Below are 14,734 nucleotides of genomic sequence, written 5' to 3' on the forward strand. Positions count from 1 at the left end.
TGGGGTCATTCTGAAGTGGGAACCAGACCACTGCGGTATTATAAGAAATTAGCTAAATTAAATTGCGGCCAACAAATCTCAATCCAGGGATTACAGACCAACATTGGTCGAAGCAGCGAAATCGATCATAATTAAAAAGTGGGGTACTGGTCAGCGGTCAAGCAACAATCTGATCCGGATCCAGTGCCGATTTATTTTAGGTCTGGTATTCTTGGTACATATATTAAAGTCACTATTGTGACGGTACATTAGAACTAGACAGAAACAAAGTGTGAAGGGCCTGAACGGAACCCCTCGGTTTCAATTCCTTGTTTAACACTGCCGTACAGCAAGGACATTCGCCGGGTTCTCCAAGGATGGGCACATAACTCATTATGGTTTCATGGCATGAATAAATAAAAGTTTGAAGTTGAATTTTGGTCTGGCACGTCACACATTTTGTTTAAATTTGTACCAAGGAAAAATTGTTGGAGTTTTCACAAATCATGTATTAGTTATTTACTAATGACTCCTAATGTGAGCGTTTTTGAGTATATGATGTGCATGAGTCGGCAATTGCGAACAATTTGCTGTTTGTAACTGACCCATTGACCTTTACTAAAGAAACCGTAATTTTGAAAAATTGCCATTTCGTAAGACACAAATATGCTGCTGGCCTGGCCTATTAAAAGAGATGCCCAATAAAGTAGATCATTCTCCAATTTTTGTAGGTGTTTCTGGACACAAAGTGAGTCATCTTACATCTTGCTATCTTGTGACAAATGCTGTGTTGCTCATGAGTCTTTAAGACCTTTCTAGTTAACAGTCCAATAGCCCATTTGTGAATATTGTCATTGTTTGCTCGACAAAAATCCGTTTTTCAGCCACATTTCCGAAAATAAGCCTTTTAGGGTATATGTTGCTTCATAAGTTGTATATAAATGTGGCTATTAGGCACATTTTGGTGTATCAGAATAGTCTCTACGACCTTCCTAGGCGGAAATGCCAAAAATCACGGAAATTTCGAACTGCGTCAAGCCAAAAACCGTTTTTCGGCCATATTTCCGAAACAAAGCATTTTAAGGTATATGTTGCTTCATAAGTTGTATATAAATGTGGCTATTAGGCACATTTTGGTGTATCGGAATAGTCTTTAAGACCTTCCTGGGCTGAAATACAATAATTCGAGTGACCGCGAAACCCTGAAAAAGGGTGTGGCCGAAAACGCCCTCATTGCATGTATTTCAAACTTGCCATGAAGTCCAAATGTTTTAAGAATCATCTAGAGAGGTGATAACCGTCGAGAAATCGCTTTTAACACGAAAAGCTAACGAGATAGCCTTTTAGAACGGTTGGGATCCGACTAATATACTGTACACTAATTAGATATCAGAAAAATCAGAAAATGTTTAAATTTTTGAAGTGGTACCAGGAACAAAAGTACAACACAAAAGCATCAAGTACACGTGTGTCAAAACAGAAACCAGCTGTCAACATTAAAAATTTACAAAAAACGACAAAAAGCACAATAATTGATAACTACAGTGAAATAGAGTGAATTTCTTGACTTCCTAATGCACTACAATGCAAAGAAAACAAGCACTTTGTCTCTTATAGAATCACATCAATCAATCTTAAAACTGGCCAGATGGAGCAACAAAAATTCAGCTAAAGCTACTTCATTAATTTCCAACTTCTGCTTCGGACAATTTCTCAGTGACCACTTTCAAATCATTAGAAGTTTCTACGTCAATATCCATGGCAGTTTTAGCCTCACAGCACAGATCATATCTACAGTACATTTTGGTCCACAGCAGTAAATCTCTATCATCAGTGGAAGGATGGAGGACCTGGCTATTATCTGAGTTTATATCTGCTCCATGCTCAAAATATGGGTTAATGAACTTGTTGATATTCTCCCATAAGTATCCCCAGATAGAAAATGTTCTTTCCGAGAGCCTTTGGCGATTTCTATCTTTTTCATTGTTGCCTAGGAATGTTCCAAACTTACCAGCCGTAAGCATGTCATACAGCTCAATAAGATAGTTTTCATTGAACTCAAAGTGGGTAGGAAACTGATTTTGCAGCTGGAATACACAATCGAGAAATTGTAGAAATATTGGCGAAGCTTCATCAGGGTTTCTACACAGCAGGGAACATCGGTCAACAAACTTATGTCCAAAGGCCAGCCATTCTTTTTCGATTAAAACTTGAAACCCATTGAGTGATCTGTAGTAAGGATCAAGCAAGATCTGTGACAGGGATGAAGTTTGTGCTGTTCTGTCCCATCCATCAGAACAGTGAATAAGAACTGAGTAACCTTCCACTGACACAGCTCGAGCAATAAATTTTGCTGTGTTTAAAACCACCTTTGCATGGGAGAGCCAACCAGATTCTTCAACTCCTGACAAATGTGCAGATGGACTGATTGCCATCTCGAGCGTATTTCTCAACTTTGCCATACTTTCTCTCATCACATGGATATTTTGGATTGGAAAGTTTTTGTACAGAACATCGGTGTAATTTTTAACATCCTCATATCCCTTTCCCCCTGCTTTGTTGACCATTGCGTTTACTTTAGGACGAGTATCAACGATGTAAATCTTGTTTTTGCTCTTCTTATTTGCCATTCTGATGCAACTCACCATTTTCTCATCAAATTCAGATCTATTATTAGTAATGCCTACACAAGGTTGACTGCAGCGGCAAATAGCAGCACCAGTTGGTTGATAGATAAAAGACAGACCTGGAAGTCGTCCTTGACTTCGAAACTTAGCACTACCTGTCACAATCTCTGATGTTGCCTCAGAAGGGACAAACAACCACTTAGGATAAGTAGGACAGAGTTTGTAATCTTTGTTCAGCCAGCATTGTATCCAATCATTATTTGGAACTCCAAACCGGGCATACTCTATGTTTATATCGAATACATGCCAGCCAGACCGTTGTGATGCAAGGCAGTGAACAGAGTTGGGGCGGTAGTTGAGTACAGATATCTCTTCTATTGAAACTGGTCGGGAAAGTCTGTTTAATGTCCTCTCAACATCATTTGCATCAGGTTCTCTTCTAAATATAAACTTCAATACCAGGAATGTTTTACATCTTATGTAAAGGGGAGTTCCAGAAGGTGTCAGGTTAAGCCTTTCAATCGATTCTATTTGACAATGTGGTACTTGGATCTCCCCACCAGGAATACTCAGTAGACCTTTAGAAGTAGCATCTGATTCGTTACATTTGAACAAAAACGAGGTGGGAAATGTGTATAATGTTCCAGTTATGTAGTTTTTACTTATCCTCAAGTTTCTCTGCAGCAACACATTCTCCACATTAGGTTTGGTGATGTAGTCCATCCTTTCAACATGTCATACCACCATTCTGATGAATTTAAAAAATTAGCATTTAGGGCATGGTCTGATTGAATAGAAAATTTCACCTGCCAGAAGAAACATTAACACTTTTAACTACAGTATATTTGATAGCAGTTAAAATTGAATCTATCATTTAATGATATGAATTCTTCAAATAGATGGAAGGAAAAAAGATTTTATATCTTAAAATATGCCATTATGTAAAACATACTTCTATTCAGTAATCGACCGTGATTCCCGGCGCCGTGAAATCCCGGCACCGGGGGAGCTATTTCTTCCCGGCCCCGGCCCCGGCCGATTTTCAATTTTTGCCGGGAATTTGGCCGGGAATTTTTGATCGAAATCGGCCTAAAACTTTCATATAAATCTTAAAATGGATTTTCAATTTTGAAAGGATGATGTCTAGAGTGCCAACTTTTCAATAAGTTCAGATCCTAAGTCCTGAAAAGTTCTAACTTGGCCGTGGATTTATTAAATTCACTGCCCCGGCCCCGGCCAAATTCCAGAACGGCCAATTCCCGGCCCCGGCAAAATTTGGACATTCCCGGCCAAATCCTACCCCCGGTCGTTTACTGCTTCTATTTTCTAATAAATTGGTTCATTTATTTGAATTGCAGATATTAAAATGGAATCGTCTAAAAGATGCAGTTCTCTGCGTCTGTTGGGTGATTTGAATTAAATAATAAAGTAGTAAAATCTGAAATAATTACAAAAACGTAGATTTCACAGCACAAAAATAATTAGATCACATTAATTATTTTATAAGTTTTTATTTTAAAAAATGGCAGACATCATGTTCTGATGTAAAACAATAAAAACTAAACATCAAGTTTCTGAACAATAGTTATATTCTTGCAAAAGTCAAGGTCGTTTTCAACTTTATCTAATTTGCAACCTAATTTAACACAAATATCATCATAAGAATGCTGACCATCCAACACTCCATGCTGAATATATTCAAGAACTTCTGGTAAAAAGTCATCTTCATCAGCTGACCCACAAGCAATAGGGTATCTATGAAGTCTTTTTAAAATTCCTTTCAGCAGACCAAATTCAACTAATCTTCTTTCATTTATATTCCTAAGAAATGGCTTCTCATACAGAAAGACCTGTTTAAGTTTTATTCCTGACTGAAAAGTTTCGTAAAGATTAAAGATTACCTCCCAAGATGGGCAGGGATATCGATCATCCATTTTCACATAGTCAATGCATTCCTCTTGCAGGGCAGTACTTTGCATGATAGACTGGATTGCGCTTGTCACATAATATGTGTTTGAGTATCTTATAGGTGAGACAACAAACGCAAGGTTATAATAGATGAGGCTCTGGATGCACTTCTTGACCAGCATGATATCAAGTAGACTTAAGTCAGCCAACAATCTGAAACAATTATGTGATATATAAAATTTCACCATAACAATTATTTCATTAGTGCAAAATTGATCACATTTAAAATTTTAATTACATACCATGAAGCGAAATAAAAGAATGATTTGATTACATTAAAATGAAAAACATGAAATTTACTAGCGTTATCTTACCTCATTGGTTTTTGATTATCCAGAAAAGGGTATAATTCTCTTAAAGTAAGATCCCAAGCAACACATTCCTCCAAGTTTGATATTATGATGGGAACATCACTGTCTTTGATTTGAGGTGGGTTTACACAGTGGTCCTTATTAACATAAGATAGTTTTATAACATTCAGTTCATCAATTACATTTACACTGCAATACCCATGATCATTGATACCACGAAAAATATTGTTTATAATGTCTCGAATTCTTGAATTTTTACCCTCTGAAGATAAAAATCGCTTTTCTTGTTCAAAGATAGTAAAGTAGCTGATGAGTTTTTTCAAAATTTTTTCATAAGGATCAGTATTTGCACCCACTTTTGTTATGAGAACAATGTTGAAAATGGAGACCTTTCGTCCGTTTTGGACAGCGTTAGAATGAGGTATTTCAGTAGGTATCCCGATAGTCTGAAAATCAAATGTTTGAGTCACTATGAGCTTTCCATGCAGCTGCTTGCTCTTAGTTACAAAATAGTTTTCAAGGATTTTGAATGTTGTCTCATCAATAAAGTTGTCTGGTACTTGATAGGATAGCTTGATTCCATAGTTGTTGTCAAACTCAACAAATAGAACTGCCAATATCTTGTCGTTGTCTGATGGGATTGATCCTTTCATAGTGCTGAAAATTTAATGGAATATTCAGCTTCTTACTTCCGCTATCTAACCCTGACTTAAATGCTTGTCAACTATAACATCTGATTGGGAACTAGTGTTATGTAGAGAATTATAACGACTTTACTTTACACCCTTATTTACCATACTATTTTTCAGTTCCCAAACTGTACAGTAAATTTGGGTTTCTCTTTGTCTTCTCTAGACTAGTGGCAAGATGTAAATTATGAGAGCCAAATGATGGGAGCTTGTGTGTCCACAAAAAAAGATTAAGAAGTAAAACTGTATTAATGGTAAAACGGGTCATTAAATTTCAGTCTTCAGCAAACTAAAAGCAACAGGCAACGTTACACCACTGGCTGCAACCCCATCTATGCCACTGACCTCAACCAATATCTGATCCTTATTCCATGCAATGGCAGGGGGAATAGTCTCCAATGGCCAATAAAAATAGAAAATTAGCCACAACAATCGTGAGGTTAGCTTAAGAATGCCATGGACTGCCAACTTTAGAATACTAAGAAGTAAAAACCCATATCATATTTAGCTTAATGAAGCTTAATATAAGCATTATGCAACGTTAAACCTTTTTCTTTCAATAGGGAAAAAAAGGATTCTAAACACAGTACAATATACCTCATACAACAGAAAATACAGAAACTGATGTAATAATCAAGCTAGCCAGAGTAGTAGTTACTATTTTAAATTATAAGGTTAATGGTATAGAACTTGAAGTATCTGCACAGAAAAAGGTTTGAGGATTATTGATTGAAATAAATTTTCGTGCACATACAGAATGAATGGTTAATGATTTAATATATATGTAGACCAAGCTCTGTGCACGGGATGCTTCCTGGAAGAATCCAGTTCTTTTAGCGGGGCACCCTACCTAAAGCCAAATTGAGATATAATAATCATATTCCTAGGGAAATAATCAGAAATCGAATAAATCAAATAATATGATATATAGGAGTAGTAACCATATTTACTATGCAAAATGCCCCAACCTCATAGTGTAAATTTATATAAAATTCAAATTCCATACCTCCACTAAACCCCAACAGTCAACACAACAGCCCAAGCAAAATTAAATAACTTCTTATATACTGTCATACTACAAATTAATTAAACATTTGAAATCTGTTAACCAGAGAATAAATTTCTAAACCTAATGCAAGTGAAATAATTTAGATGCAATAATGAATGCCTAATATGAGTATCATCTGTCAATGTCCTTGTAGAACAGTCTGTACAAGAGATATGAGTAACTAATATAGAAGGAAAAAAAACAGGAAGTTGTCGTCTGTTGGAAAATAAATAAAATATCTAGTATATAAATTAGAATATAAAATAACATTCGGTCAATGTGTCGTCAATAAACTGTACAATTATCAAATGTTAAAACTGTACTGGGTGATACAGTCACCAAAAATAAATACTAAGTATAATAAGTTAATAAATTAAATGTGGTCTGTAAAACTACCACTAGGTATAATAATAATTATTACCCATAGCTGCTTCGCAACGAACAGATCAAAACATGTATCTCTAAGGCAAATCCTATGATTTGTTGTATTGTAAGGAATTTGGTTATCAGAGAAAAAGTTGTTATGATTACTATTATATATAAAGCTTTAATATGACCTCATCTTGAGTATTGTGTCCAATTGTGGAATCCACCTGCGGCTTATGGAAGTTGGGGGACTGTTTTGGAGCTGGAGAGCGTCCAGAGGCGGTTTACCCATCTGATTGATGATGTGGACACTCTTCCTTGCAGGCTACAGCATTAGACTGGAAATCTAAGTCTTATAAACCAGGAATCATCTTTCTTGTTCTTAAGAAGGCCTTTGACACAGTGAATCATGAAATATTGCTTCAAAAATTGGCATATTATGGAATTGGTGGCATTGCTTTAACCTGGTTTAAGAACTTCTTATCTTGTAGATATCAATGCACAAGGATCAATGGCAAAATAAGCTCATTTTTAGAAGTTCTGAGTGGTGTACCACAAGGAAGCATCATTGGGCCTATATTATTTAGTATCTTCATAAATGACATCATTTATGCCTGTAACCTATCTAAGCCCTTTCTATTTGCAGATGATGGTGCACTATTCTTTGATCAAACCTGCAGAAGCACATTTATAAACATGAAAATAGAACTTATGACAATCTTTAAATGGCTCAGTGTTAATAAATTATCACTCAATGAAAAGAAGACTGAATTCCTATTGTTTGATTCTGTTGATCAACATGATGAATTAACCATTGAATGTAATGAGGTAACTTTCACAATCAAGGAGTGCAAAGAGACAAAATATCTTGGCCTCATTCTAGATAGTAAATTAAACTTCAAAAGCCATGTAGATTATATTATTAGGAAGGTCATGAAGAGAATTGGTGCCATGTATAGAAGCAAAGCACTGCTACCCATTAAATATAGGAAAATGTTTGCCAATGCACTCATGTTGCCACAATTCGATTATTTAGACACGATCTATTGTAGAGCTGGCAAGACAAAACTTGCTGAACTTGACACTCTGTACAAAAAGGTAGCCAAAATAGCTCTCAACGTTCCACAAACAGAGAGCAGCCTTAATGTTTATAGAGACATGAAATGGTTACCACTCCATCTTAGACGACAACTCCATCTGTCTAATTATATGTTTAGAATCATCCATGACAATTGTCCTACAAACTTTATGAACAAATTTAGTTACATATCAGGAGGTAGTAGGAGCGGCGAAAGCTGCAACCTATATGTTAATAGATCAACATCACATAAAAACTTTCAATACTTGGGGGCAAAATGTTGGAATAATGTTCTACGAAATCTGCCCGATGTTAAAAGCTTAAGTGATTAGTATAAGAAACAGCTACTCTCATCTATAACAACAGACCCTAATTACACCATCGACAATTCATATGACAAATTTTACACTGCAATCATAGTCGACGATAACTAAGTATCTTCTTATTCTTTTAAATCTGAGGCATATATAATTTATGTCGAAAGGATATTCCCTTTTTGACCACCTTACCATTCTGATTGATTTTGCACATGACTGACATGTTTTAACTGGAGAAGGGATTCGCACAGTGGTAGTTTTATAAACCACTTTTAATTTATTGACCTATTATACCTAGTGGTAGTTTTATAGACCACATTTAATTTATTAACTTATCATACTTAGTATTTATTTTTGGTGACTGTATCACCCAGTTTTAACATTTGATAATTGTACAGTTCATTGACGACACATTGACTGAATGTTATTTTATATTCTAATTTATATTCTAGATATTTTATTTATTTTTCAACAGACGACAACTTCCTGTTTTTTCTTCTATTTTAGTTACTCATATCTCTTGTACAGACTGTTTTACAAGGACATTGACAGATGATACTCACATTAGGCATTCATTATTGCATCTAAATTATTTCACTTGCATTAGGTTTAGAAATTTATTCTCTGGTTAACAGATTTCAAATGTTTAATCAATTTGTAGTATGACAGTAAGGTATATAAGAAGTTATTTAATTTTGCTTGGGCTATTATATTGACTATTGAGGTTTAATGATGATATGGAATTTGGATTCTATATAAATTTACACTATGTGGTTGGGGCATTTTGCATAGTAAATATGGTTACCACTCCTATACGTATATCATATTATTTGATTGGTATTCGATTTCTGATTATTTCTTAGGAATATGATTATTATATCTCAATTTGGTTTTAGGTAGGGTGCCCCGCTAAAAGAACTGGATTCTTCCAGGAAGCATCCCGTGCACAGACCTTGGTCTACATATATATTAAATTATTAACCATTCATTCTGTATGTGCACGAAAATTTATTTCAATCAATCAATCCTCAATTTGACAAGGCTGACAGAGCGGCGAATACATGGGGACCTCATAGTAAAACAAAAATATAATGACGGCGCTGAGCCTAAACTAATGAATTCAAAATAAAATAAAAATTCCGTAGCAGAAGTAAAAGTTATTCTAAAAATATTTTTATTTACTAAGTACTTGTATTCTCAATGTTTAAATTTAATAAATCGATAGTCCACAACGCTTTGTTTCTCATTGTAGCCCTGCCGCGCACTCGTGCGCAACAACTTGAGTTACAATATTTTGCAAAAAATTATGTTTATAATTATGCTGAAAACCAAAGTTTTGTTTTAAATATGTTTTCATAATTTGGTAAAGATTGTTTTAAATAACTTGTACAAATTTCTTCGAAGTAATATTTGCTAATTCAGGGCAATACTTAAATTCAGTTATATTAATATTATATACAATCGGTGTGTTTATGGTTTATAAACACATAGCCTTCATGGATTCCCAAGTAAAATAAAAAAGTGAGAAGAATAGAAGTAAATCTGAAAATTCATGGAAAATAAATACAAGGGATTAAATCTAACTAGTTGTTTATGTGTTATGTGCCGCTTTATTTTACAGTGCGATATAATATTTAAATCAGTTAAAATACAAAATAAACGCGCGGCATGTTAATTTAATTATGCGCGGTGTACCAATTTTTTATTTACATTTTTGATTTTACATTTTATGCATATCATTTAAACCGAAAAACATTAATCACGCAGAATGAATAATATAATATTGTTTCTTGCCCCATAGGAGTTTGTTTCTTGCCCCATAGGAGTTTTCTTTATTCGCTGATCAAACATTGTAGGTTAACGGCATCGGGTTCCATCACATTTGAATTTGAGGATGAAAACACAGCTAAAACTGTGCAGTCTAACTGGAAAACCAGTCATTTTGGTGGTAATAAAGGTATGAAAATACCAGGTGACTATAACACTGTTGCCATGGTTAAGCATGTGTATGATGATCACAACGAGGATGATATGAAAAGGGATATTATGCAGAATTACCCTGGTATAGTCACTAAGTGTGAATTTCAACAGAAGAGGTCTGATAAATCATTCAATGGAATGATCAAACTAGAATTTTCATCACGAGAAGCAATGACAAAAGTTATAACAGACAAGATAAAGTTTTGCCATCAACGCTACATAGTTGAAGAGTACAAAAGAAAGTCTAGGGTAATCAAGTGCAACAAGTGCCAAGGTTGGGGACATATTCACCGATATTGTACCAAACCAGCTAAGTGCGGTAAATGTGCAGAAAACCATGAAAGCAATAGCTGTCCAATAACTAGTGGCTTCAAATGTGCACATTGCAAGGAAGATCATCAAGCAGGTTCTTTTGACTGTGCAGTGTACAAAGAGAAATTGGCTAAGTTCTCCCATGATGCATTATGATCAAAAATCATAACTCAATCGGAAATGCTGAAAATAACACTGTGCTTGGAAAATTCTGCACAATAAACATCTGTGGTCTATCTCAAAGAAGCAACATGATGCTAAGCAAGTATGCGTCTGATAACGACATTCTTCTTTTTGGTGTGCAGGAGACTGGTAGTAGCAGCCAGTGGAAATCACTAACCAACATGAAAACCTTTGAAGATACAAATAAGAATAGCAACAAAGGATGTGCAATTATTGTCAAACAAGAAGTCATGTTCACACAGCTTCCTGTTATCTCACATATTTCATCCAATATTGACTCGGTTTGGGGAATATTATCTTGGAACGGCAAGAGGTACATAATTGGGAACCTTTACCTGAAACTAGACTATCTATCAGGTGTCAAAGAGATGCTGGTAATGCTTGATAAGGCAAATGAACTTAGTAGGTTTTACAAATGTGCAGGTGTGATTGCTATGGGGGATTTTAATGCTCGCCATTATATTTGGAATGATACTGTGGTAAATAAGTACGGAAAATATATTGAAGAACATCTAGACTGGTCTAAGTTCTGTGTGCATGCATCTTCCTCAAGTACATTTTTGGCAAGGAATGGTAGCAGTCATATCGACTTTTTTATCACATCCACTCAACTTGATAAATATCTAGATCATCCAATTGCAGATCATTTTGCTAATTTGTACAGTGGTGCTCCCCTGAGAGGTCATGTCCCAATCTCAATCAATATCCAAGTACAACCTGTGGCAATCAGGTCAGAGAATGTTAAGAAGTATAACCTTCAATCAATGGACTGGTTCAACTGGACTAGAGACATAGAGCTTGACCTGAAAATTGAAAAAATTGACATCTTAGCTACTGATGGGACTATCAAGGAACTGCTGGAGGCCATTAACACAGCTATTGATGTTTCCACAAAAGAAAACTGCCAAATGAAATGTGTCTCCAAACACAGCAAACCGTACTGGACCCCCAAGCTATCGCTACTCTCTGACAGACTCATATTGGATCTCAAATCATATCTATCCAGAAATACTGACTCAGCCTTTGAAGCTCTGCAGGCTTCCAAGAAAGAATTTGAGGAAGCAAGAAAGCAGGCATGTCAGCAGTTTATTCTTCGAAAGACAAATGACCTTAACACTTCTCAGGCAAAAAAGTTCTGGAAGGAGTTTAATAAGCTTTTCAAACCCCCATCAGATCAGATGGTTGAAGCTCTTATATCGGAGGATGGAACTATTCTTACAGAAAATGCTGACATTGAGAAAGAAATGTTTGAAACATTTTTCCAGGCTAAACACATCGAAAATAATATCGATAAATTCGATGATGCTTTCTTTCAGGATATAAACAAACTGTATGATGACATAAAATATAAAAACTTTCAACCCAGTGCAACTGAGGCAATGGCAGATAGGTTTACTAACAGCTCCACCCTTTATTGCCCTGTTACACCATGGGAGGTCTCTGCTACTCTGAAAGGCATTCAATCAACAGCCGCTAGTTTTGATAACCACGAAGTGCATCAGTCTATGCTAAAGAAACTAGGTCCGATTGCAATTCATGCACTAAGCAAGCTTTTTACGCTCTGCCTGCGAAATGGGCTCTGGCTGTGGAACGATTCTAAGATTGTGTTTCTCAAAAAAGACGGAAAGTCATCATATTCCCAAGCAGGTGCATACAGGCCCATTTCAATATCTTCATATGTAGGGAAACTGTTTGAACGAATCCTGGCACGACGACTTGATATATATCTTATGAAAGTGGGACTTACGGATGTAAATCAGGAAGGATTCTCAAAAGGCAAGAATACTATTAGATACCTCAATCGACTGACTGTTGGTATTAAAGGTGATATTATAAAGAAGCTTACGGTACTTTGCTTGTTTATCGACTTCGAAAAGGCATTTGATTCCGTCTGGAAGAAAGGTCTAATTGTTAAGCTCTGGAGAGCTGGTGTTCATGGCTGTTACCTAAAAACTATAGACAGTTTTCTATTTGGTCGCACAGTGTGCCTATTAATAAATGGATTCCTTGGCCCTGTTAGGGACTGCTTGGACTATGGGTTACCACAAGGATCTGTGCTGTCTCCTATTTTGTTTAAATTCTTCATTATGGATATTGAGGCAGTCTGTTCAGTGTACCAACAAATAAGTGTGTTAAAATTCGCTGATGATGGTACTGTGAAAGTGGTTGGTAGAGACTTGGAAGAGTGCCTTTTCTATCTCAACCTGGCTATGGACAGCATTGAATATTGGACCTCCTGTTGGCGCATGGTTATTAACTGCAACAAAAATAAGACTGAAATTATATGCTTCAACTGCTATGATCATGCTGGAGTCCCGACTTCATTCAACCTTGGAGGGAAAACAATTCAGTTAACGGATCAGACAAGGGTTCTTGGTGTCATTTTGGACAGTAAGCTAACCTTCAAACAGCATAGCAAGTATGTATACAACAATCTAGTATACCGCTGGGTTTGTATGAGCCGTTATGCAAACAGAAACTGGGGCATGAACCAAGCAGTTATAGTGAGAGTGACCAAAACAATTCTGTTCTCGACCTTGTTTTATGGTTCTACCATATGGATGAACAATTCAAATATGTCAGACATAAACAAACTATGGTACAGAGTGTCTAAAGCTGCAGTTGGAGCTGTTTTCAACGTCCATGGGGCCATTCTTGAAGTCATTCTGGGTGTGCCACCACTCCAAACTTTGGGAAGAATAATCTCGATCAAACACTACCTCAAGGTTCTCCATGACTCAAATGACATTCACTACGACTTTGTGAAAACTCAGCTAAATGAAAAGAACCCAACAGTGCTCTGTCATCTCCGAGAGGTGCAGAAGTTCCTACAATGGAAAGCAGAACATTTTAACACAGAAGTTCAGGCCTGTGACCTCGGTGAAATCAGCCACAGAAACCTGGACCACATTCTGCTACTATCCCCAAAGACTTACAAGTACACCAAGGGAATGATACAGCAATTCACAGAGCTACTTTGGCAAGAAAGTCTACAAAACCTACTACTTATGGAAGGATGGTCTGATATTCCAAGAGTCTCCTGCAACCCCCTTCCCATCCCCTTTGGAGTGAGCCGCGAAGTGGAAGTATTGGTTATGAGTCTCATGTACAAGAACAATCTGCTGAACTCGTTTCTCTTCAGAGTTGACAGAGCAGCGGCCTCTCCGCTGTGCATCTGTGGCTCGGATGAGCAAACAGCACTGCACCTACTATCAAGTTGTGAGCTTGTGGACACAAATCTACAATGTCAAGCGGAACGAATCATCACCCTGTGCAACAGCGGTAGGCCCATAGTCGATCTAGCAACTGAGCAGGGCTCCATCATATTGAACTGTTCAAGGGACGATATATTTATAAGTGTGTGTGTTAAAATTGTAGAAAGCGAGGGGTTAAATCTTAAGCGGAAGATAAATCTTTCGAAAAGATAAGGGTTTATTATAGCATTTAATTTTGCTAATTTTGCTACTATTATGATAAAGGATTAAATACCAAGCATATTGAAGTGTAGTATAGTGTTATTGGGCTATGTTTATTTGAAAACAATCACCTTTAAACTAAATATTGTTGTAATAACAAGGGAATGAGTTTTTCTATTTGAGCTGTTCAGTTCACAGGAAAGCAGATATGGACTGCTTTAAAACTTTTATTTTGGATAACGTTTGTTTCAGTAACCATTAAGAACCAGTGGCCTTTTGTACCTGCATCTTCAACCTCAGTTTCATTTTGAAACGTCAAGAGACTGGTAAAGTCAAATATTTTGTTACATAAACATTTTTATAAATTTTTGAAGGGTAGTAATTGTTTAGATCATAATTTTTATACAAAACTATTAATGTTTTTTTTTTAATAGCTATTAGCAGGGTAAAATTTGTTAGG

The 14,734-nt window shown here is 36.1% G+C and overlaps 3 protein-coding genes across 3 annotated transcripts in view; all 3 read right to left on the reverse strand.

Annotated features, from left to right (window-relative positions):
• The window catches only part of LOC134816070 (26S proteasome regulatory subunit 4-like), a 92,633-nt gene that overhangs the window by 9,909 nt on the left and 67,990 nt on the right, over positions 1 to 14,734 (reverse strand).
• Positions 1,370 to 3,412, reverse strand: LOC134816065 (myotubularin-related protein 8-like). The gene has a single exon (XM_063824788.1). It carries the CDS (start codon positions 3,327 to 3,329, stop codon positions 1,662 to 1,664), a length of 1,668 nt encoding a protein of 555 aa, XP_063680858.1. The 5' UTR covers positions 3,330 to 3,412; the 3' UTR covers positions 1,370 to 1,661.
• On the reverse strand, positions 3,504 to 5,549 carry LOC134816071 (GATOR1 complex protein NPRL2-like). The gene is made up of 2 exons (XM_063824800.1): positions 4,889 to 5,549; positions 3,504 to 4,727 (listed from the first exon to the last, which is right to left on the reverse strand). Exons 1-2 carry the CDS (start codon positions 5,536 to 5,538, stop codon positions 4,166 to 4,168), a joined length of 1,212 nt encoding a protein of 403 aa, XP_063680870.1. The 5' UTR covers positions 5,539 to 5,549; the 3' UTR covers positions 3,504 to 4,165.

The sequence above is a fragment of the Bolinopsis microptera genome, chromosome 5 (genome assembly GCF_026151205.1).
Source record: "Bolinopsis microptera isolate Bmic1 chromosome 5, MBARI_Bmic_1.0, whole genome shotgun sequence".
Taxonomy (NCBI): Eukaryota; Metazoa; Ctenophora; class Tentaculata; order Lobata; family Bolinopsidae; genus Bolinopsis; species Bolinopsis microptera.